The sequence below is a fragment of the Xiphophorus hellerii genome, chromosome 18 (assembly GCF_003331165.1).
Source record: "Xiphophorus hellerii strain 12219 chromosome 18, Xiphophorus_hellerii-4.1, whole genome shotgun sequence".
In the NCBI taxonomy this organism is placed as follows: Eukaryota; Metazoa; Chordata; class Actinopteri; order Cyprinodontiformes; family Poeciliidae; genus Xiphophorus; species Xiphophorus hellerii.
The window spans coordinates 14,246,069-14,269,670 of record NC_045689.1 but is presented as its reverse complement, the minus strand read 5'-3'; the positions used below and the strand labels follow the sequence as shown (position 1 = coordinate 14,269,670).

General features: G+C 33.3%; 1 protein-coding gene across 7 annotated transcripts; it reads left to right on the top strand.

The window, feature by feature from the left end:
• The first annotated feature begins 545 nt into the window (after positions 1-545).
• LOC116707909 (von Willebrand factor A domain-containing protein 5A-like) lies at positions 546-22,422 on the top strand. Of its 7 annotated transcripts, none has more exons than XM_032545605.1 (28): positions 546-675; positions 1,419-1,481; positions 1,841-2,043; positions 2,129-2,351; positions 2,441-2,607; positions 2,698-2,812; positions 2,911-3,086; positions 4,253-4,341; positions 4,550-4,694; positions 4,879-4,958; positions 5,042-5,156; positions 5,251-5,409; positions 5,511-5,614; positions 6,504-6,721; positions 6,929-6,964; positions 7,512-7,541; positions 8,918-8,947; positions 10,338-10,343; positions 11,734-11,739; positions 13,126-13,131; positions 15,591-15,617; positions 15,861-15,890; positions 17,143-17,169; positions 17,430-17,459; positions 19,765-19,818; positions 19,912-20,072; positions 20,634-20,757; positions 20,859-22,422. In XM_032545605.1, exons 2-28 carry the CDS (start codon positions 1,439-1,441, stop codon positions 20,936-20,938), a joined length of 2,484 nt encoding a protein of 827 aa, XP_032401496.1. In that variant the 5' UTR covers positions 546-675; positions 1,419-1,438; the 3' UTR covers positions 20,939-22,422. The 7 variants fall into 7 exon arrangements, with proteins under 7 accessions (XP_032401496.1, XP_032401495.1, XP_032401497.1 ...); XM_032545604.1 differs by having other exon boundaries at positions 19,765-19,822; positions 19,889-20,072; XM_032545606.1 differs by lacking the exon at positions 6,929-6,964 and having other exon boundaries at positions 19,765-19,822; positions 19,889-20,072.
• Positions 22,423-23,602: the final 1,180 nt, after the last annotated feature.

The window sequence follows — 23,602 nt, the reverse complement described above, 5'->3', positions numbered from 1 at the left end:
TAGAATTGGACATTTTTTAATATTTTTTTGCACTTCAACGTGACTGCCGGGTCAAATTGACCCGAACAGTATCTATGTAAAAAGTCGACGCTGGGGGGAGAGGAGTTGCAAATGTGTAAAATGAATAAATTTTCAATTTATTTGTAGAGTGCACCTATTAAGACAAATAGAAAAAGTTTCATGCAAAAAAATACTTCCAACTATTAAAAGAAACTTTTTTTAAAACTTTAAAACGGGTCAATGTGACCCACAACATAAGAGGAGGTCTAAAAGATATATAGGTTTTCCATTTAAAGTACTGTCTTTAAAACTAAAACCTGAGCTCAATTTCAAATATTTACTTTATCTTATAATAGTTATCAAATAATTTAGAATGCTTTGTCATTTCATGTGAATCGGTTGCTGCAGTCCATGAAATACACTTAAAGGGAAAGAGGTACAGTCTGATAAAGAAAAGAGAAGTAAAAACGGTACAGGAAAAAATAAATTTGCTTAAAATGTATGTAAGCACGAGAATGGGCTTCACTATCAATGCTCCACCCACCCGGTGCGCTTTCATATAAAAACGAGCGTTCCCGGTAGAGGAGCAGCTGTTTTGGTCTGTTTGAGCAGAAGCTCTTAGTTTAACGCGCAGAAGATTCAGTATTTCTCCGTGAGAAGGGTCTGTCCTCACTGGTAAGCTTTCTTCACTTCTTTTCTGAGTTTATTTGAGCAGACGCACTCGCTAGCATTTAGACCAACGCAAACAAAAACAGCTGTGGTTTGGCGTAAAAGCAAATCCATTTGAGTCATCGCATTTCTAAAGAAGTCTTCTTGGTTATCTGGTTTGCATGCAGTCAAGCCCATCTTTTCACACACCCGGTTGAACGTTGTACGTTTTCTTGAAAAGATTTTTAACTGACTATTTTAAAATAAAAATATTTATTTTGATAGTGTCAATGTCTCAAACAAATTAAGAAAACTTTAATATAAATTTTTGCTCACTTAAAATCTGCTTCTGTTTAACTTCCCAAAATTCATATAAAGTCTGAGATTTTTGAGATGCTTGTGGTGAGACACACTCTAAATGCTAAAGTTCCACGATATTTGAAATTGCTTCTCATTCCTACTATGCGGTACTTTTTGAGTTCCCAGGCCATAATGTGGTATATTGGGGTAAAGGTGACCTAATATTTGTTATATCTATCTCATCATATATATTTGACTTCCATGTACCACAAAACACAACCATTTACAAGATTAATTTATTTAAAGTAATTAAATCTGATTTTTAAATGCAATATTTACTTCACTGTCATGTCCCCTTAATAAGCTTAAGGTTTTCCTGATTAATTTTAAATGTTTTCTTTCTGTTTGCTTGTGATATCACAAAAAGTTGCTGCCTAGTTTAAAGCTTTTTAACCCATTTCCCCCCAAAGTTGTCTGCCTCACAGGAACAATGATGAACTTCTGCGGTCTGCTCACTGAAAAGAAGGAACCAGGTAATCAGCTGTTAGAAAGCAAACTACACGGTGCGGTCCATGGTGGCGTAGCGCGACCCGTATTTGGAGGCCTTGAGTCCTCGACGCGGCAGTCGCGGGTTCGACTCCCGGACCCGACGACATTTGCTGCATGTCTTCCCCCCTCTCCTTCCCTGTTTCCTGTCAGCCTACTGTCACATAAGGGACACATAAGAGCCCACAAAAAAGACCCCCTGGAGGGGTAAAAAAACAAAAAAGAAAGCAAACTACACTTGGTTTCTTCTCAGAAAGTCTTTTAAGCACAGAAACTGTGAAGTGTAATAAGACACTCATAAGATATATTTCTATGGTTCATTCTTGTCTTTCTTTTGCTGATTTAGTTCCTCTGAAGAGCATTGATGCTCAGCTGGAGGTGAAGGACCATGTAGCTACTCTGGTCTCCACTCTGAACTACGAGAACAAGGAGGACAAACCTCTAGAGGCTGTGTTTGTCTTCCCTCTGCCTGGAGATGCTGCTGTGTGTCATTTCAGTGCTCAGATTGGAAAAACACACATTGTAGCTGAGGTGAAGGAGAAACAGCAGGTGAGCTGGAACAAAGATGTCTTCTCTATAAAAAACTAAAACACAGAAAAGTGAACATTGCTGACATGCTTCATGTGGACTGCAGGCTCAGGAGGAGTATGATGACGCTCTGAGCTCCGGTCAGCAGGCCTTCCTGTTGGAGGAGAGTGAGCAGAGTCCAGATATCTTCTCTCTGAAGGTGGGCAGGCTGCCTCCAGGAGAGAGCGCCTCCATCAGGCTGGAGTACGTCACTGAGCTGGCTGTGCAGGCTGATGATGGGCTGAGGTTCTGTCTGCCTGCTGTGCTCAACCCTCGATACCAACCCCAGGGTAGGAAAACTAGTCAATAGATGGATGCACTCATATACATTTTAATTGCAAAGTAAATGACTCCCAGTTTTCTCTCATGTTGTTTCCAGGTAGTGAAGGTCCCAGTGTCCAGGTGACCTCAGTACCAGCCTCTCTGGTGCCCTACAGTCTGTCCTTTTCCGCCCAAGTGTCCTCTCCTCGTCCAATCTCTAAAATAGAGTCCAGTTGCTCTCTGGAGCCTCTTCAGTATCTCAACGCTGATCAAACTAAGGCCACGGTGGGTAGAGAGCTGATTTTACTGCTGGATGTAGTTATTACGAACAAGATAAATAACTTTAGTTTTCTTATTTCTGTTTTTGAATTATAGGTTAAATTGGGTGGAGGACACAAGTTTGACAGAGACATTGAGCTACTGATTTATTACAAAGACGCCCACCAGCCCTCTGCTGTGGTGGAGGCAGGACAGGCCTCTGCCAAACCTGGTGAGAACGGATTACTTAAGGAGTTACTGATTATTCATTGTTGGAATATGAGAAAGTTTATGTATATTTGTATTTTTTCCATCTTCAACATGTCCCAGGCTCTCTGATGGGTGACCCAGTGGTGATGGTTAGTCTTTACCCTGAGTTCCCCCAATCAGTGATGTCCTCACTCGCCACCTGTGGAGAGTTTGTGTTCTTGGTGGATCGATCAGGAAGTATGGACTGCCCCATGAACAACAGCACACCGCAAGAAACTCGCATTAGCAGTGCACGGGTATTTATCCAAGTTTTAATGGGATAGTTCAAATTATTTTAGAAGGATGATTGTTTAGAGTTGATGACTAGTAATATTTGTTACACCTTCAAAGATTCTTCTGTACGGGTCACAGATTCTATTCTACAAGTAAGAAAATGTAAAAGTCATGCTGTAAAACATTTGCTCCACTCAGTCCTTTATATTTAGAGCAAAACTAATTCAAACGCCTGTATTCACATCTCCAAAAAGACATTTTAGAAAATGTTTTTTCCTTAATACAGACACAAGTTAACTGTATGAAACTACTGATGCAAGTCACAAATCAAGCCACAGTGCACACTTTAGCATTGCATAATTTGTCATGCTGAAAGTGAAGCACAACGTTTTGTCTTGTCGGTAGTATGACTTAAAAAATACAAAAAAATACAGACCTGGCTCAAGTTGAACCAAGTACAGGAAACTGTTACTGGGACTTTGTGGTAAAAATGAGCACTTTAGTATTACTAACGCTACTTCATGGACTAATTGCAGTGAAATCGTACCTGACCTGCCTTTTCCTGCTTAGCAGTGTTGCTGTCAGCATGTTGTGGGTCACATAGAGCATATCCTCTCATTGGTATTGTAGTTTAACTAAAAGCACAACAGTATTGGACATTATTTAGAAATTAGTCCACTTGCAAAAAATCACAATGTAAGAGCAAAAAAACAAACAAACAAAAAATCTACTTTTGGTCTGGAACAAACAAGAGAACCACTGGACTTTCCTGGTGTGATACACATGTTGACATGTTCAGGTGGGAAGGGATTTTCTTTTGGCCATTTCCTGAATCAAGAAGACCACAGGACTACTTTGTTTAAATATTTTACCAGAGGTGCCATTCATTCTTGAGGACATTTTGACTAAAGACTTTTAGGTAAATAACCACTCAGTGCTGACTTGACAGCAATTAAAAGCCTTATAAAATGACACAACTGATATATTTAAGTTGGAGTGTCATAATATGGCCGAAGTCAAATTGAGTAGATTTGTCGACTCTGGATTAGATGTTAACTGTTCAGAAAGTCTTAAATTGTTATGAAATAAATAAAATAAATAATTAAATTGAACTACATCTTTATGTAATTTGTCAAAGCATGATTCCTTCTCTCTGTAAGTGTGTCCTTTACTTCCTGTCTTTCTTTAGGATACTCTGCTGCTCCTGTTGAAGAGTTTACCAATGGGCTGCTACTTCAACATTTATAGTTTTGGTTCCTCCTTTGAGCACATCTTCCCGTGAGTGACATCTACTGTAACTCCCAGTCCTAAACACCCTTTAATAAGTTTCTTTTTCTTATTTCATTTTTCTTTTACTAACATTTCCACAGGAAATTTCATGTAAAACTTGGTAACTTGGTGATTGTTTTAATAGATTATGGCATGTTTTGTGGCTTTTGATGTTTATCATAATTTTATTTCACATGTTCCGTACTTTATTTGGCAGTAAGAGTGTGGAGTACACTAAGAAGACCATGAAGAAGGCTCTAGAAAAGGTTGAAAAGATGGAGTCTAATCTTGGAGGAACAGAGATTCTTCAGCCTCTTAATCACATTTACAGCCAAGCCTGCATTCCCAAACATCCTCGACAGGTCAGATATACACACTTTTATTGCACCAACTCTTGAAGTTGCACCAGCAAATAATGAGCTTTATCACATCTATGTAAAATGAACAATGTGGTTGTTCACCACAATGACTCCTACTGCTTTACTCATTTCTGAAATGTTAGAGAAACTTGTTTTCTCCAAAGCTCATTTACATCTCCTCCCTCAGTTGTTTGTCTTCACTGACGGAGAGGTGGGGAACACCAAAGAAGTTACTGATCTTGTTAAGAAGAATGCAGACTCCCACAGGTGAAACCATAAACACACAGATCCCCAGTCTGGTTCATGTTCTGATGTCATTGTGAGTTTGAAATCAAACTCTTGTATCTTAGGTGTTTCTCTTTTGGGATTGGAGAAGGAGCCAGCTCTGCTCTCATCAACGGGATGGCCAAAGACGGCGGAGGTCAAGCTCAGTTCATCACTGGGGCTGACAGGATGCAACCAAAAGTAAAAACAAAATTTCTGAAACAAAATTCACCAACTCATCAGAATGTAATGATAGTAAAAGTAAATAATTTCACAACTATTGTTTGAATCACAGGTGATGCAGTCACTCAGGTTTGCACTGCAGCCAGCTGTGAATGACATTTCCGTCTCTTGGGATTTACCAAAGGGAGTGTCCGCCACCGTTCTCTCTCAACCCATTACAGCAATATTTCAGGGTCAGAGATCGCTGATTTATGCTCAGCTTACAGGACCGGTAGGGTCACCAGAATCTCAGTTTATGTTTTCTGTAGCAAAGCATTTAGCATGACATATTGTTATATTTTTATCTATTTTTGTAATTTTTTTATTTGTCAGAGTTCAGAGGAAGCAGATGGCAGTGTGACAGTGAAGTACAGCCTGGCAGGTCATCCCTCTCAGAACCAGCTGCACTTCAACCTCAAACCTGCAGAGGACTCTGGGTAAACGCCTTATATCCTGGTTTGACAGTATTGACAAGACATATCATAGTCTTGTTGAAATGAGGTAGTACGTCTACAATTTCAAGGATCTGCAACACTGAAATATAAAATAATCATCCAGTCATAGTTGTGATATAACTGGTTCTTAAGAGGCAGAGTCCACTATGGACAAGTCTCTACGCCATTCAGCAGCAACACAGAGACACACTCATAGGTAATTTAGAAACACCAGTCAACCTAAAATGTAGACTGTTGGCCTCTGATATGAAGAAGAAATACCAGGAAAAAACTCAAACATTCACAGAGAGAAAATGCAAACTCAATGCAGAAACTCTGGACAGGATTAAAATTCACAGCCTTCTTGTTGCAACGTGAAATTACTAACAACTGTGCCGCTATTTTTGCAGCTCCTGATGTGAAATAATAAACATGTTATTTCTAATTTTCCCTTGTTATAAAAACAGTTTTTTTTTAGATTTGTGGAAAGTTGTGGACATTTTATTTTGTCTTGGGTCTGAAAGCAAAGTGAAAGGATGTCTTGAGGTCACCTCAGTACACAAGTTTAAAATACAGAAAGTATCATATTAGTGATATTACAACAGAAATTGGATTTGATTTACTTTTAAGAAATGTGAAAACATAATCTTCCTGCTTCCATAAATTTTGCTTATTGAATTATTGATGAATAGCAAACAGAGGTGAAAAGACTGACCTTCTTCCTGAATTAATGAAAAAATAGGAGGTCTTTTTAACCTTTGGGAGTCGGACATAAGATAAAATAGAGCAGCATGATGGGAGAAAAAGGTTGAAAACTGAGAAAGCCGAGGCAATTTGTGTTCATAAAAACATTTGATCTCCATCTTTAGATCTTTCTCCTTACTGTCTGCAGATTAACAGTCCACAGGCTGGCTGCTCGCACTGTGATTCGCTCTATGGAGTCAGAGGAGAGGACACGAAGAGGACACCAGGATGAAGAAATGAAGAAGAAGGTGGTGGAGCTCAGCATCCAATCAGGAGTAAGCAGTTGTTTCACTGCCTTCATTGCTGTCAACAAAGACAGCGGCCAGGCAGTTCAAGGACCGCTGGTGCGCAGAAATGTCCCAACAGGTGAGTAATTTTTTTCCCCAATCATATATAATAATAATAATAATAATAATAATAATATGTTATTTTTGTCCTGTTTAATTACTTTTTACATGGACTTGTGTCTTTAATAAAGGTGATGATGTTGATGAATATGTTTTTTTTTCCAGATTGGCAGCTTTTATTAATTTAGTATCACCTGTTTTTTTTTTTTTTACTCATCTGTTTTAGTAATGGCGAATTTGGGTTTAGCTCCACAAAGAGCTCGTAAATAGATCCTTCAAACACAAAGTAAAACTACAATAAAGAAACAATTACAAAATATATATATATATACATATATATATATATATAAACATTAACTTTTTGATTTCTAACGTTATGTTATTGTGGTCCTGTTTTAATTACTTTTTACATGGACTTGTGTCTTCAATAAAGGTGATGATGTTGCTGAATGTGTTTTTTTTCCAGATTGGCAGCTTTTATTAATTTAGTATCACCTGTTGTTTTTTTCACTCCTTTTCTGTTTTAGTAATGGCGAATTTGGGTTTAGCTCCACAAAGAGCTCGTAAATAGATCCTTCAAACACAAAGTAAAACTACAATAAAGAAACAATCACAATAATTTGTTGAGAATACTCAGAAATAACACAAGATATGTCAGTACTATAACTTACTAATTATATGGATGGTGCCTATAAATGATGAATAGTTTTATTTTATTTTGGTTTAATTTTTACTTTGGAATATCTTGGAAGAACTCATTCAATGTAGGTTTTACCCTGTTTATTTTCTCCTTTCTGTTTTTGTTATAGATATGCCTTCTCTATCTCGACATTACAATTGTAAGTAAAACAACTACAAAATTAAGTACATTGTCTGAAAAACCCTCAATAACAGATTATCATTATTCTACTGCTTCCTGTTGTCGTCTTTTATTTTCTGCTACTAATAACAGAAACCTGTTATGTGACTCATGTGACGCAAAAAACTATTTCCATTGCAGTTTTGCGAAATACATCTATTTCAATGCGACCAAATAACTCATTGTCGAAAAATGTTGTTTTTTTTTCTCCAACTTGATGTGTTTCCATGAAGTAAATGTATCTCTGTAGTTTCAGTTAGCGCATCTCTATGCTTGTGAGAAGAGACCCACCAATACACATTTACGAAGATTTACATTTTATCTGTTGAAAATAAATCACATTGTCTCTGGACTTAAACCGCAATTAAGAATAATATTTTAAGGATGAAGCCATGATGAGATTTTCTCATACTAGAATTTTCAATTAGTTTGAAATGAAATTTGCTTAATTTTATTCACTTAATCTTTTTAGTTTAAGAGAACTTTGGGCCTAACCTAAAAATCTCAGCAACTCTAATTTCCTGACTGGTTAAATATCAGTAAAATCCTCTCTGTCTCTGATATGGTAGTTTGCAGATATATTCATACACCAAAAACTTGTCCATATTGTGTCACATTTCAACCATAAACAGAAATATATTTCTTGGAATTTAATGTGAAAATTGAACAAAACTGTGAAGTGGAAAGGGTATGAATACTTTTGCAAACCACTGTATGTAAAACCACAGTTTTACAGAAATATGTGTTCTTGATAAATTAGTTCACTAAAACAAAACAAGGCACAAGCAGAGAATATATATATATATATATAAATATATATATATATATGTATACAGTATATAAAACTACAAAATTAAGTATATATGTATATATACATTCAGTATATATAAATATATATATATATATATATATGTATATATATAAGCTTTGACTTTTTGATTTCCATCGTTTATTATGTTGTTTTTGTCCTGTTTTAATTATTTTTACATGGACTTATGTCATTAATAAAAGTGATGATGTTGATGAATATGTTTTTTTTTTATCGCCTGTTGTTTTTTTACTCCTTTTCTATTTTAGCAACGGCTACGTCTCAACTAAAGTTTTATAAATAGATCCTTCAAACACAAAGTAAAACTACAATAAAGAAACAATCACAAAAATGTGTTGAGAATACTCTGAAATTACACAAGATATTTCAGTACTATAACTTATTAATTATATATATGGTGCCTATAAATGATGAATAGTTTTATTTTATTATGGTTTAAGTTTTATATTTAATATAAATATTTTGGAAGAGCTCATTCAATGTAGGTTTTACCCCGTCTTTTTTCTCCTTTTCTGTTTTTGTTATAGATATATGTCATTATACTCCACCAGACGATGGTAAGTAAAACAACTACAACATTAAGTACATTGTCTGAAAAACCCTCAATAACAGATTATCATTATTCTACTGATTCCTGTTGTCTTCTTTTCTATTCTGCTACTAATAACAGAAACCTGTTATGTGACTCATGTGACGCAAAAAAGTATTTCCATTGCAGTTTTGCGAAATACATCTATTTCAATGCGACCAAATAACTCATTGTCGAAAAAATTTTTGTTTTTTTTCTCCAACTTGATGTGTCTCCATGAAGTAAATGTATCTCTGTAGTTTCAGTTAGCGCATCTCTATGCTTGTGAGAAGAGACCCACCAATACACATTTACGAAGATTTACATTTTATCTGTTGAAAATAAATCACATTGTCTCTGGACTTAAACCGCAATGAAGAATAATATTTTAAGGATGAAGCCATGATTAGATTTTCTCAAACTAGAATTTTCAATTTGTTTGAAATGAAATTTGCTTAATTTTATTCACTTAATCTTTTTAGTATAAGAGAACTTTGGGCCTAACCTAAAAATCTCAGCAACTCTAATTTCCTGACTGGTTAAATATCAGTAAAATCCTCTCTGTCTCTGATATTGTAGTTTGCAGATATATTCATACACCATAAACTTGTCCATATTTTGTCACATTTCAACCATAAACAGAAATATATTTGAAATTTAATGTGAAAATTGAACAAAACTGTGAAGTGGAAAGGGTATGAATACTTTTGCAAACCACTGTATGTAAAACCACAGTTTTACAGAAATATGTGTTCTTGATAAATTAGTTCACTAAAACAAAACAAGGCACAAGCAGAGAATATATATATATATATATATGTATACAGTATATAAAACTACAAAATTAAGTATATATGTATATATATATTCAGTATATATAAATATATATATATATATATATATATATGTATATATATAAACTTTGACTTTTTGATTTCCATTGTTTATTATGTTGTTTTTGTCCTGTTTTAATTATTTTTACATGGACTTGTGTCATTACTAAAGGTGATGATGTTGATGAATATGTTGTTTTTTTTTAATCACCTGTTGTTTTTTTTACTCCTTTTCTATTTTAGCAATGGCTACGTCTCAACTAAAGTTTTGTAAATAGGTCCTTCAAACACAAAGTAAAACTACAATAAAGAAACAATCACAAAAATTTGTTGAGAATACTCTGAAATAACACAAGATATTTCAGTACTATAACTTATTAATTATATGGATGGTGCCTATAAATGATGAATAGTTTTATTTTATTATGGTTTAAGTTTTATATTTAATATAAATATTTTGGAAGAGCTCATTCAATGTAGGTTTTACCCCGTCTTTTTTCTCCTTTTCTGTTTTTGTGATCGATATATGTCATTATGCTCCACCAGAAGATGGTAAGTAAAACAACTACAACATTAAGTACATTGTCTGAAAAACCCTCAATAACAGATTATCATTATTCTACTGATTCCTGTTGTCTTCTTTTCTATTCTGCTACTAATAACAGAAACCTGTTATGTGACTCATGTGACGCAAAAAAGTATTTCCATTGCAGTTTTGCGAAATACATCTATTTCAATGCGACCAAATAACTCATTGTCGAAAAAATTTTTGTTTTTTTTCTCCAACTTGATGTGTCTCCATGAAGTAAATGTATCTCTGTAGTTTCAGTTAGCGCATCTCTATGCTTGTGAGAAGAGACCCACCAATACACATTTACGAAGATTTACATTTTATCTGTTGAAAATAAATCACATTGTCTCTGGACTTAAACCGCAATGAAGAATAATATTTTAAGGATGAAGCCATGATTAGATTTTCTCAAACTAGAATTTTCAATTTGTTTGAAATGAAATTTGCTTAATTTTATTCACTTAATCTTTTTAGTATAAGAGAACTTTGGGCCTAACCTAAAAATCTCAGCAACTCTAATTTCCTGACTGGTTAAATATCAGTAAAATCCTCTCTGTCTCTGATATTGTAGTTTGCAGATATATTCATACACCATAAACTTGTCCATATTTTGTCACATTTCAACCATAAACAGAAATATATTTGAAATTTAATGTGAAAATTGAACAAAACTGTGAAGTGGAAAGGGTATGAATACTTTTGCAAACCACTGTATGTAAAACCACAGTTTTACAGAAATATGTGTTCTTGATAAATTAGTTCACTAAAACAAAACAAGGCACAAGCAGAGAATATATATATATATATATATGTATACAGTATATAAAACTACAAAATTAAGTATATATGTATATATATATTCAGTATATATAAATATATATATATATATATATATATATGTATATATATAAACTTTGACTTTTTGATTTCCATTGTTTATTATGTTGTTTTTGTCCTGTTTTAATTATTTTTACATGGACTTGTGTCATTACTAAAGGTGATGATGTTGATGAATATGTTGTTTTTTTTTAATCACCTGTTGTTTTTTTTACTCCTTTTCTATTTTAGCAATGGCTACGTCTCAACTAAAGTTTTGTAAATAGGTCCTTCAAACACAAAGTAAAACTACAATAAAGAAACAATCACAAAAATTTGTTGAGAATACTCTGAAATAACACAAGATATTTCAGTACTATAACTTATTAATTATATGGATGGTGCCTATAAATGATGAATAGTTTTATTTTATTATGGTTTAAGTTTTATATTTAATATAAATATTTTGGAAGAGCTCATTCAATGTAGGTTTTACCCCGTCTTTTTTCTCCTTTTCTGTTTTTGTGATCGATATATGTCATTATGCTCCACCAGAAGATGGTAAGTAAAACAACTACAACATTAAGTACATTGTCTGAAAAACCCTCAATAACAGATTATCATTATTCTACTGATTCCTGTTGTCTTCTTTTCTATTCTGCTACTAATAACAGAAACCTGTTATGTGACTCATGTGACGCAAAAAAGTATTTCCATTGCAGTTTTGCGAAATACATCTATTTCAATGCGACCAAATAACTCATTGTCGAAAAAATTTTTGTTTTTTTTCTCCAACTTGATGTGTCTCCATGAAGTAAATGTATCTCTGTAGTTTCAGTTAGCGCATCTCTATGCTTGTGAGAAGAGACCCACCAATACACATTTACGAAGATTTACATTTTATCTGTTGAAAATAAATCACATTGTCTCTGGACTTAAACCGCAATGAAGAATAATATTTTAAGGATGAAGCCATGATTAGATTTTCTCAAACTAGAATTTTCAATTTGTTTGAAATGAAATTTGCTTAATTTTATTCACTTAATCTTTTTAGTATAAGAGAACTTTGGGCCTAACCTAAAAATCTCAGCAACTCTAATTTCCTGACTGGTTAAATATCAGTAAAATCCTCTCTGTCTCTGATATTGTAGTTTGCAGATATATTCATACACCATAAACTTGTCCATATTTTGTCACATTTCAACCATAAACAGAAATATATTTGAAATTTAATGTGAAAATTGAACAAAACTGTGAAGTGGAAAGGGTATGAATACTTTTGCAAACCACTGTATGTAAAACCACAGTTTTACAGAAATATGTGTTCTTGATAAATTAGTTCACTAAAACAAAACAAGGCACAAGCAGAGAATATATATATATATATATGTATACAGTATATAAAACTACAAAATTAAGTATATATGTATATATATATTCAGTATATATAAATATATATATATATATATATATATGTATATATATAAACTTTGACTTTTTGATTTCCATTGTTTATTATGTTGTTTTTGTCCTGTTTTAATTATTTTTACATGGACTTGTGTCATTACTAAAGGTGATGATGTTGATGAATATGTTGTTTTTTTTTAATCACCTGTTGTTTTTTTTACTCCTTTTCTATTTTAGCAATGGCTACGTCTCAACTAAAGTTTTGTAAATAGGTCCTTCAAACACAAAGTAAAACTACAATAAAGAAACAATCACAAAAATTTGTTGAGAATACTCTGAAATAACACAAGATATTTCAGTACTATAACTTATTAATTATATGGATGGTGCCTATAAATGATGAATAGTTTTATTTTATTATGGTTTAAGTTTTATATTTAATATAAATATTTTGGAAGAGCTCATTCAATGTAGGTTTTACCCCGTCTTTTTTCTCCTTTTCTGTTTTTGTGATCGATATATGTCATTATGCTCCACCAGAAGATGGTAAGTAAAACAACTACAACATTAAGTACATTGTCTGAAAAACCCTCAATAACAGATTATCATTATTCTACTGATTCCTGTTGTCTTCTTTTCTATTCTGCTACTAATAACAGAAACCTGTTATGTGACTCATGTGACGCAAAAAAGTATTTCCATTGCAGTTTTGCGAAATACATCTATTTCAATGCGACCAAATAACTCATTGTCGAAAAAATTTTTGTTTTTTTTCTCCAACTTGATGTGTCTCCATGAAGTAAATGTATCTCTGTAGTTTCAGTTAGCGCATCTCTATGCTTGTGAGAAGAGACCCACCAATACACATTTACGAAGATTTACATTTTATCTGTTGAAAATAAATCACATTGTCTCTGGACTTAAACCGCAATGAAGAATAATATTTTAAGGATGAAGCCATGATTAGATTTTCTCAAACTAGAATTTTCAATTTGTTTGAAATGAAATTTGCTTAATTTTATTCACTTAATCTTTTTAGTATAAGAGAACTTTGGGCCTAACCTAAAAATCTCAGCAACTCTAATTTCCTGACTGGTTAAATATCAGTAAAATCCTCTCTGTCTCTGATATTGTAGTTTGCAGATATATTCATACACCATAAACTTGTCCATATTTTGTCACATTTCAACCATAAACAGAAATATATTTGAAATTTAATGTGAAAATTGAACAAAACTGTGAAGTGGAAAGGGTATGAATACTTTTGCAAACCACTGTATGTAAAACCACAGTTTTACAGAAATATGTGTTCTTGATAAATTAGTTCACTAAAACAAAACAAGGCACAAGCAGAGAATATATATATATATATATATGTATACAGTATATAAAACTACAAAATTAAGTATATATGTATATATATATTCAGTATATATAAATATATATATATATATATATATATGTATATATATAAACTTTGACTTTTTGATTTCCATTGTTTATTATGTTGTTTTTGTCCTGTTTTAATTATTTTTACATGGACTTGTGTCATTACTAAAGGTGATGATGTTGATGAATATGTTGTTTTTTTTTAATCACCTGTTGTTTTTTTTACTCCTTTTCTATTTTAGCAATGGCTACGTCTCAACTAAAGTTTTGTAAATAGGTCCTTCAAACACAAAGTAAAACTACAATAAAGAAACAATCACAAAAATTTGTTGAGAATACTCTGAAATAACACAAGATATTTCAGTACTATAACTTATTAATTATATGGATGGTGCCTATAAATGATGAATAGTTTTATTTTATTATGGTTTAAGTTTTATATTTAATATAAATATTTTGGAAGAGCTCATTCAATGTAGGTTTTACCCCGTCTTTTTTCTCCTTTTCTGTTTTTGTGATCGATATATGTCATTATGCTCCACCAGAAGATGGTAAGTAAAACAACTACAACATTAAGTACATTGTCTGAAAAACCCTCAATAACAGATTATCATTATTCTACTGATTCCTGTTGTCTTCTTTTCTATTCTGCTACTAATAACAGAAACCTGTTATGTGACTCATGTGACGCAAAAAACTATTTCCATTGCAGTTTTGCGAAATTCATCTATTTCAATGCAACCAAATAACTTATTGTCGAAAAATGTTGTTTTTTTTCTCCAAATTGATGTGTTTCCATGAAGTAAATGTATCTCTGTAATTTCAGTTAGCGCATCTCTATGCTTGTGAGAAGAGACCCACCAATACACATTTACGAAGATTTACATTTTATCTGTTGAAAATAAATCACATTGTCTCTGTACTTAAACCGCAATGAAGAATAATATTTTAAGGATGAAGCCATGATTAGATTTTCTCATACTAGAATTTTCAATTACTTTGAAATGAAATTTGCTTAATTTTATTCACTTAATCTTTTTAGTTTAAGAGAACTTTGGGCCTAACCTAAAAATCTCAGCAACTCTAATTTCCTGACTGGTTAAATATCAGTAAAATCCTCTCTGTCTCTGATATGGTAGTTTGCAGATATATTCATACACCAAAAACTTGTCCATATTTTGTCACATTACAACCACAAACAGAAATATATTTCTTGGAATTTAATGTGAAAATTGAACAAAACTGTTAAGTGGAAAGGGTATGAATACTTTTGCAAACCACTGTATGTAAAACCACAGTTTTACAGAAATATGTGTTCTTGATAAATTAGTTCACTAAAACAAAACAAGGCACAAGCAGAGAATATATATATATATATATATATATATATATATATATATATATATATATATATATATATATATATATGTGTATATTACTACAAAATTAAGTATATATATATATATAAACTTTGACCTTGATTTCCATCGTTTATTATGTTATTTTTGTCCTGTTTTAATTATTTTTACATGGACTTGTGTCTTTAACAAAGGTGATGATGTTGATGAATATGTTTTTTTTATCACCTGTTTTTTTTTACTCCTTTTCTATTTTAGCAATGGCTACGTCTCAACGAAGTTGTTGTAAGTAGATCCTTCACACACAAAGTAAAACTACAATAAAGAAACAATCACAAAATTTGTTGAGAATACTCTGAAATACAAGATATTTCAGTACTATAACTTATTAATTATATGGATGGTGCCTATAAATGATGAAGAGTTTAATTTTATTTTGGTTTAATTTTTACTTTGGAATATCTTGGAAGAACTCATTCAATGTAGGTTTTACCCCGTCTTTTTTCTCCTTTTCTGTATTTGTGATAGATAAGTATCGTCATGCTCCACGAGACAATAGTAAGTAAAACAACTACAAAATTAAGTAAATTGTCTGAAAAACCCTCAATAACAGATTATCATTATTCTACTGCTTCCTGTTGTCTTCTTTTCTTTTCTGCTACTAATAACAGAAACCTGTTATGTGACTCATGTGACGCAAAAAAGTATTTCCATTGCAGTTTTGCGAAATACATCTATTTCAATGCGACCAAATAACTCATTGTCGAAAAATGTTGTTTTTTTTTCTCCAACTTGATGTGTTTCCATGAAGTAAATGTATCTCTGTAGTTTCAGTTAGCGCATCTCTATGCTTGTGAGAAGAGACCCACCAATACACATTTACGAAGATTTACATTTTATCTGTTGAAAATAAATCACATTGTCTCTGGACTTAAACCGCAATTAAGAATAATATTTTAAGGATGAAGCCATGGTGAGATTTTCTCAAACTAGAATTTTCAATTAGTTTGAAATGAAATTTGCTTAATTTTATTCACTTAATCTTTTTAGTTTAAGAGAACTTTGGGCCTAACCTAAAAATCTCAGCAACTCTAATTTCCTGATTGGTTAAATATCAGTAAAATGGGCGTGCCGTGGTGGCGTAGGAGATAGCGCGACTGACATTTGGAGGCCTCAAGTCCTCGACGCGGCTGTCGCAGGTTCGACTCCCGGACCCGGCGACGTTTACCGCATGTCTTCCTGCCTCTTCTTCCCCCCTTCCTGTCAGCCTACGTCATGAAAAAGCAACTCTAGAGCCCACAAAAAGACCCCCTGGAGGGGTAAAAAAAAATATCAGTAAAATCCTCTCTGTCTCTGATATGGTAGTTTGCAGATATATTCATACACCAAAAACTTGTCCATATTTTGTCACATTACAACCATAAACAGAAATATATTTCTTGGAATTTAATGTGAAAATTGAACAAAACTTTGAAGTGGAAAGGGTATGAATACTTTTGCAAACCACTGTATGTAAAACCACAGTTTTACAGAAATATGTGTTTTTGATAAATTAGTTCACTAAAACAAAACAAGGCACAAGCAGAGAATATATATATATATATATATATATATATATATATGTATATTACTACAAAATTAAGTATATATGTATATAAACTTTGACCTTGATTTCCATCGTTTATTATGTTATTTTTGTCCTGTTTTAATTATTTTTTTACATGGACTTGTGTCTTTAATAAAGGTGATGATGTTGATGAATATGTTTTTTTTATCACCTGTTGTTTTTTTTACTCCTTTTCTATTTTAGCAAATGATACGTCTCAACGAAGTTGGTGTAAGTAGATCCTTCAAACACAAAGTAAAACTACAATAAAGAAACAATCACAAAAATTTGTTGAGAATACTCTGAAATAACACAAGATATTTCAGTACTATAACTTATTAATTATATGGATGGTGATGGTATGTTCTTGCCTATAAATGATGAATAGTTTTATTTTATTGTGGTTTAATTTTTACTTTGGAATATCTTGGAAGAACTCATTCAATGTAGGTTTTACCCTGTTTATTTTCTCCTTTCTGTTTTTGTTATAGATATGCCTTCTCTATTTCGACGTGACAATAGTAAGTAAAACAACTACAACATTAAGTAAATTGTCTGAAAACCCCTCAATAACAGATTATCATTATTCTACTGCTTCCTGTTGTCTTCTTTTCTATTCTGCTACTAATAACAGAAACCTGTTATGTGACTCATGTGACGCAAAAAAGTATTACCATTGCAGTTTTGCGAAATACATCTATTTCAATGCGACCAAATAACTCATTGTCGAAAAATGTTTTTTTTTTTTCTCCAACTTGATGTGTTTCCATGAAGTAAATGTATCTCTGTAATTTCAGTTAGCGCATCTCTATGCTTGTGAGAAGAGACCCACCAATACAGATTTACAAAGGTTTACATTTTATCTGTTGAAAATAAATCACATTTTCTCTGGACTTAAACCGCAATGAAGAATAATATTTTAAGGATGAAGCCATGATGAGATTTTCTCAAACTAGAATTTTCAATTAGTTTGAAATGAAATTTGCTTAATTTTATTCACTTAATCTTTTTAGTTTAAGAGAACTTTGGGCCTAACCTAAAAATCTCAGCAACTCTAATTTCCTGATTGGTTAAATATCAGTAAAATGGGCGTGCCGTGGTGGCGTAGGAGATAGCGCGACTCACATTTGGAGGCCTCAAGTCCTCGACGCGGCTGTCGCAGGTTCGACTCCCGGACCCGGCGACGTTTACCGCATGTCTTCCTGCCTCTTCTTCCCCCCTTCCTGTCAGCCTACTTCATGAAAAAGCAACTCTAGAGCCCACAAAAAGACCCCCTGGAGGGGTAAAGAAAAATATCAGTAAAATCCTCTCTGTCTCTGATATGGTAGTTTGCAGATATATTCATACACCAAAAACCTGTCCATATTTTGTCACATTACAACCACAAACAGAAATATATTTCTTGGAATTTAATGTGAAAATTGAACAAAACTTTGAAGTGGAAAGGGTATGAATACTTTTGCAAACCACTGTATGTAAAACCACAGTTTTACAGAAATATGTGTTCTTGATAAATTAGTTCACTAAAACAAAACAAGGCACAAGCAGAGAAGAAGCTCAATGGCAGCTTATTAGTATTATTATGGTTTAATTTTCACTCTGAGATCTTCATCAAAATAGATTTCAGAGAATTTACCTTTTATATGAAAAACAATTATGACATTTTTTTTCCTCTGCACTTTTGGAGTGGAGCATATGTCTTGTTTAGATGATGCAAAACTTTGTAGGTAAAACAAAATAATAGAAAAAAAATTACAGTCATTCTGATGTGTTTTCAAGAAGGACAGCTAAATTGTCCTATTTTGCTGCAAAGAAGGAAAAAGGTGGAATATTCTCTAGTAAGTAAAACAATGAATGAGTTACAAGCACAACATCATAAAACAGTCCTCAATCTATTATTGGTGCAGAGAAACTGACAATGACATCATTTGGTCTTATTGTTTATTTAAATGGACTAACCTTAAAATTAGGAACATGTCAAATATATTGTTGAATTGTACTATTATTTAAAATGTCAGTAATTTGCAGCAGAAACTAACCTTTAGATGGCGCTGTTTTTTTCAAACACTGTTTCAGAAATATTCTTTAAGTCTCTCTGGGCTCCAGCATCTGACAGACATTGCTAAGCACAACATCTAAGCCCTGAAACTACTGATGAATAAAACTGCAGCAGTTAAAATTTTAATCAACAACAAAAAAAAAACAACAAACAAGACAATTGTTAATTGAAAGGATTTTCTGACTGTTGGCTGTCTTTAGCATTTCTGAATAAATGTCAGTCATATTTCAAGTTTTATTTTCAGAATTTCATAAGCAGAGAGTTGAATGAAAAAATTACAATTCCTTAATGAATGATAAATTTATGGAGTAAATTTATGAATACGCCAACTTTCAAAGAATGTGGCAAATATCCTGTGACAGACTAATTTCAAGAAAAATTAAAAGCTTCATTAATGATAATCTGTTTGCAGAACCTCTGTATATTGTTGTTGTGAAAGAGCAATATTGCTGTCAGATTGTCATGATTATATGGCTGGCAATAATTTTCAGGAAAGGTGCCTCCGTCTGTTAACCCTCAGACAGTGTAAGTGCGACGCTTGGACAAGAGCTAAGCGGAGTTGTCACGTCAAACTGTCAGTTCCCAAAACCACAGACAAAAAAAAATTGTGAAAGCAGGGAGCTAATAAAAGCTCTGTACGTTTTACCACTTTTTAGAACGTGGGAGGGTTAAATGATGTATTATTCAGTTACACATGCAGAAACATTTACTTGTACCGTGATGATGGATGATGTTCCTCAGTAATGCTCAGTTTCTTTTTATTCTAGGGTCGCTTTGTTTGGAGAACTCTGGTAGTTACAGACATGAAGAACCCATTGATTGTAAGTAGTATTCATTAATGCAGTGGATTATCGAAACTCACCTCATCTTATCAAGCTCTTTTCACTTCACTGGTGCTATTGGTTCATGGGAAGATGTGTCAGCACTGTCAGATGATGATGAACAGCCCCATAAAGACCCTCTGCTGCAGCTGGTGTCCCTGCAGAATGCATCTGGCAGCTGGATGCTTCATGAAGCTCTGGCTGCTGTGCTGGGAAAAACCAAAGAGGAGGTGGAAAAGGCAAAACCAGAATTGGTGGGTTGTAATCTAAAATAATAATAATAAAAAAATCTTATAATGTAAATATTAAATCTTTCTTATTTATGCCCTTGAATGTTAGATTTTGTTATTATTATTATTACTACTACTACTACTACTACTACTAATAGTAATGGCAAAACCTAAGATTCAAGGTTGTAAAGAGGGGAGTTTAACTAGAAGTTGGGTTAACACCGACTTCATGTCCAGCTGATCAATAAGCCTAACATGCATATTTTCACACACAAAAATCCATAGTACGCAGAGACAACACACATATACTTGGGGAGAACATGAAAGAGCCTTGCAGAAAGGCCCTTAAGTGAATTTAAACTCAGAACTAACACCATATTTCAGGGTCAAAATTGTAATCAGAGATAAAATGGAGTTGATCAACTAACCATCAAGTATATGAAACGTACTCGGTAACAGATACTTAGTAACCGCTAAGCTCCAAGTAGTCAGTGAGATACCTCCTAGTGCGGCCTCAGTAAAGGAAAACAGCAGTATAACATCTCTCCTTTTTGTTGTCCTGTTTTGTTTCTCTCTGTTAATTAGGTCAACAATGAAGTGTGGGCCTCCATTCTGGCTCTGATTTGGCTTCATGGTTTTAAGATGGATGCAAAGGAGGAGTGGGAGCTTCTGGCTATGAAGGCGGCATCATGGATTAAAGCTCAAAACGGTAATATATATAATCACCAGGGAACTCCTGTTTTTAAGTGTGTAATAAAACAGATGTTAAAACTGGATGCAAAAAATAACTTCAGTGAATCTTTTCTTCAGCTCCATGTGTGTCAGAGTGCGTTGAAGCTGGAAATAAACTGTTGGGTTGCAGCATGAAGAAAGAAGCTCTGGGGATCTGAGGTTTTCTGTGAGCAGGCTTCAGCTCTACTATGAAAGCAGCTGAGTGGAGAAAGGAAAACACTGAAGTTAATGATGACCAAGAAGAAGATGTTTATTGTAGATTATAGATGTGTTTATTCCAAGTCTAGGATTTTTTTTCCTTTTTACAACATTTAATCATGCATATGTCAGCATGGCTTGTAATATTTGCACTCTATGCATAAAACAGAAGTCATGGAGCATAGAAATGCTTTTTGTTTACTACAATCAACATATTTGCAATTTAACCAGTTTTATTGAAACATATATACAGTATATATATATATATATATATATATATATATATACTCATTTAATTTGTGAAAATTAAATGAGTAATAGAAAATAACAGCAGACGAAAAAATATTCACCCTTCAGTTTTTTAAGTGATTCTCTAAATCCCTTTTTAGTCAATCTGGCCCTCAGACCCGTCGACCATTTTCTCACACTTCTTTGACATAAACCTTTAAACTGTATTTAACTCAATATCCAACCAAACATTGTGGTATCTGTGTATATTCAGGGTTTCTGTGAAGAATTGTTTGTGAAGAGCTGTTTGGGACTCATGCTATTGTTCTTTATTGCAGTGGTCCCCAACCCCCGGGCCGTGGACCGGTAACTGTCCGTGGACCAATTGGTACCGGGCCGCGCAAGAAATAACTGAATACTTCCGTTTTATGTGTTGAGTCTGGAGGATCTTTTATTTTGAAAATCCTTTAACCGGATTCTGTCGGTTACGTCTTGTGCGCCAACATTGAGCCCACAAGCAGCAGAATGAGTTAGAAACAGCAGCAACAGCATCGGTGTCGGTCATCTTGACTCGCACTCCCGCCCCTGCTCCCATAAATTTCCGAAGTCATGCGCACAGCCCCGGTCCGCAGCAAATATGCGAAGTCTCGACCGGTCCGCGATACTAAAAAGGTTGGGGACCACTGCTTTACTGTATATGTTCCTAAGAAGCATTCCTATAACTTCATAGTGTAAGACAACACCGATCACAGAAAAACAGACTGGAAATAATTATTTTCCAATAAATGCATGGTTTATAAAAAAAAAGAAGCATCTAAGTAACTGATTATTATGCAGTTTGGTGATGAACAATGCCTTTTCCAGCATGATGGAGCACCTTGCCATAAAGCAAAGGTGATATCTAACTGGCTCAGGGAACAAAACATAGAGATTTTGGGTCCATGGCCTGGAAACTCCCCTGATCTTTATCCCATTGAAAACTTGTGGTCAATCATCAAGAGAAGGGTGGACAAACGAAAACCTAGGAATTCTGACAAAATGCAAGCATTGATTGTGCAAGAATGGACTGCTATCAGTCAGGATTTGGTCCAGAAGTTGATTGAGAGCATGCCAGGGAGAATTGCTGAGGTCCTGAAGAAGAGGGGTCAACACTGCAAATATTGACTTGCTGCATTAACTCATTCTAACTGTCATTAAAAGCTTTTGTTACTCATAATATGATTGCAATTGTATTTCTGTAAGTGATGACAACATCTGACATACACACATGAAAACCAGAGGGCAGCAGATCATGTGAAAATATAATATTTGTGTCATTCTCAATACTTTTGGCCAGGACTGTGTAAGAATAACAATAACAATCTCAAACAACACGTCAATAACAGACATTACAAAAAAATATAATATCACAACTCCTGCTGTTGACAAAGCCAATTAGATGCAAGGCTAGAACAAAGTACTAAAGTAATGGGAAAAAATATATAATAAAAATAGATTAAAAAAAAAATAAGATAAAATAAATTAATCAGAGGGGACTACTAACTGAAACTCTTCCATTAACTCAAACAATTTAATTGTGTTTAAATTCTGCATCTTTCTCAGACATCTTTTAAAAAATGAAAGATCATTTTTGAGAGGGAGGATTTTGCATAGCGACATTTATGGATATAATATTTTGTTGTAATCATTGACTAAAAATTCCAAATTTTTTTCTTTGATAGATAAACCAAATTTAATGTTTTGTAAGGAAATAAAATCCACATTTATTGGTTTAGAAGACAGAAAGTTTCGAAGTTGATCCCATAAGTTTAATACTTCTTTACATTCGTAAAACAAATGTTTAGTTGTTTCCAAATGAGTTGTACAAAAACCACAAACATTGAACTTAAATCTCTCTCTTAAGAACTCATTTGAAGGATATATGTTATGTATTATTTTAAAATGTAATTCTTTATATTTAGGAGGAATTGGGAATTTCAAATAATTTGTCCTAATTTTGACTATCATAGATTTCTTAAAATTTTGTAAGAGAACTGTGCTTTTTGTTCTTCCTGGGTACATATTATTTATAGAATTCTGATTCAAAAACCTGTTGCTGCATGTATTATCCCTAATGTCCACATGCTCAATTTGAATCTTATGGAGTCTTGAAATAAAGAAATTAGGTAAATTGTTTTTAACTGATTGAATGAGGACAATAGGGATACTACGTAAAACCTTCTTATAAATTGTTAGTGAACAATCAGTTCCATACTTCCTGTTAAATTCCTCCAAACTTAGAATATCACCATTTCCATCCAGTAAATTAGTAATTGACCAGATTTGTTTATTCCACCAATCTTCTAGAAAAATAGATTTTCTACCACCTAGAATGGCTCTGTTGTTCCACAGTGGAA

Bases quoted from the DNA above. Each gene is read 5' to 3' on its own strand.
- LOC116707909 (XM_032545604.1), top strand. From the start codon at position 1,439: ATGATGAACTTCTGCGGTCTGCTCACTGAAAAGAAGGAACCAG. The intron at 4,959-5,041 runs GTGAAACCATAA...CTTGTATCTTAG, and splicing joins AAGAATGCAGACTCCCACAG to GTGTTTCTCTTTTGGGATTG. The intron at 6,722-6,928 runs GTGAGTAATTTT...CATCTGTTTTAG, and splicing joins GCGCAGAAATGTCCCAACAG to TAATGGCGAATTTGGGTTTA.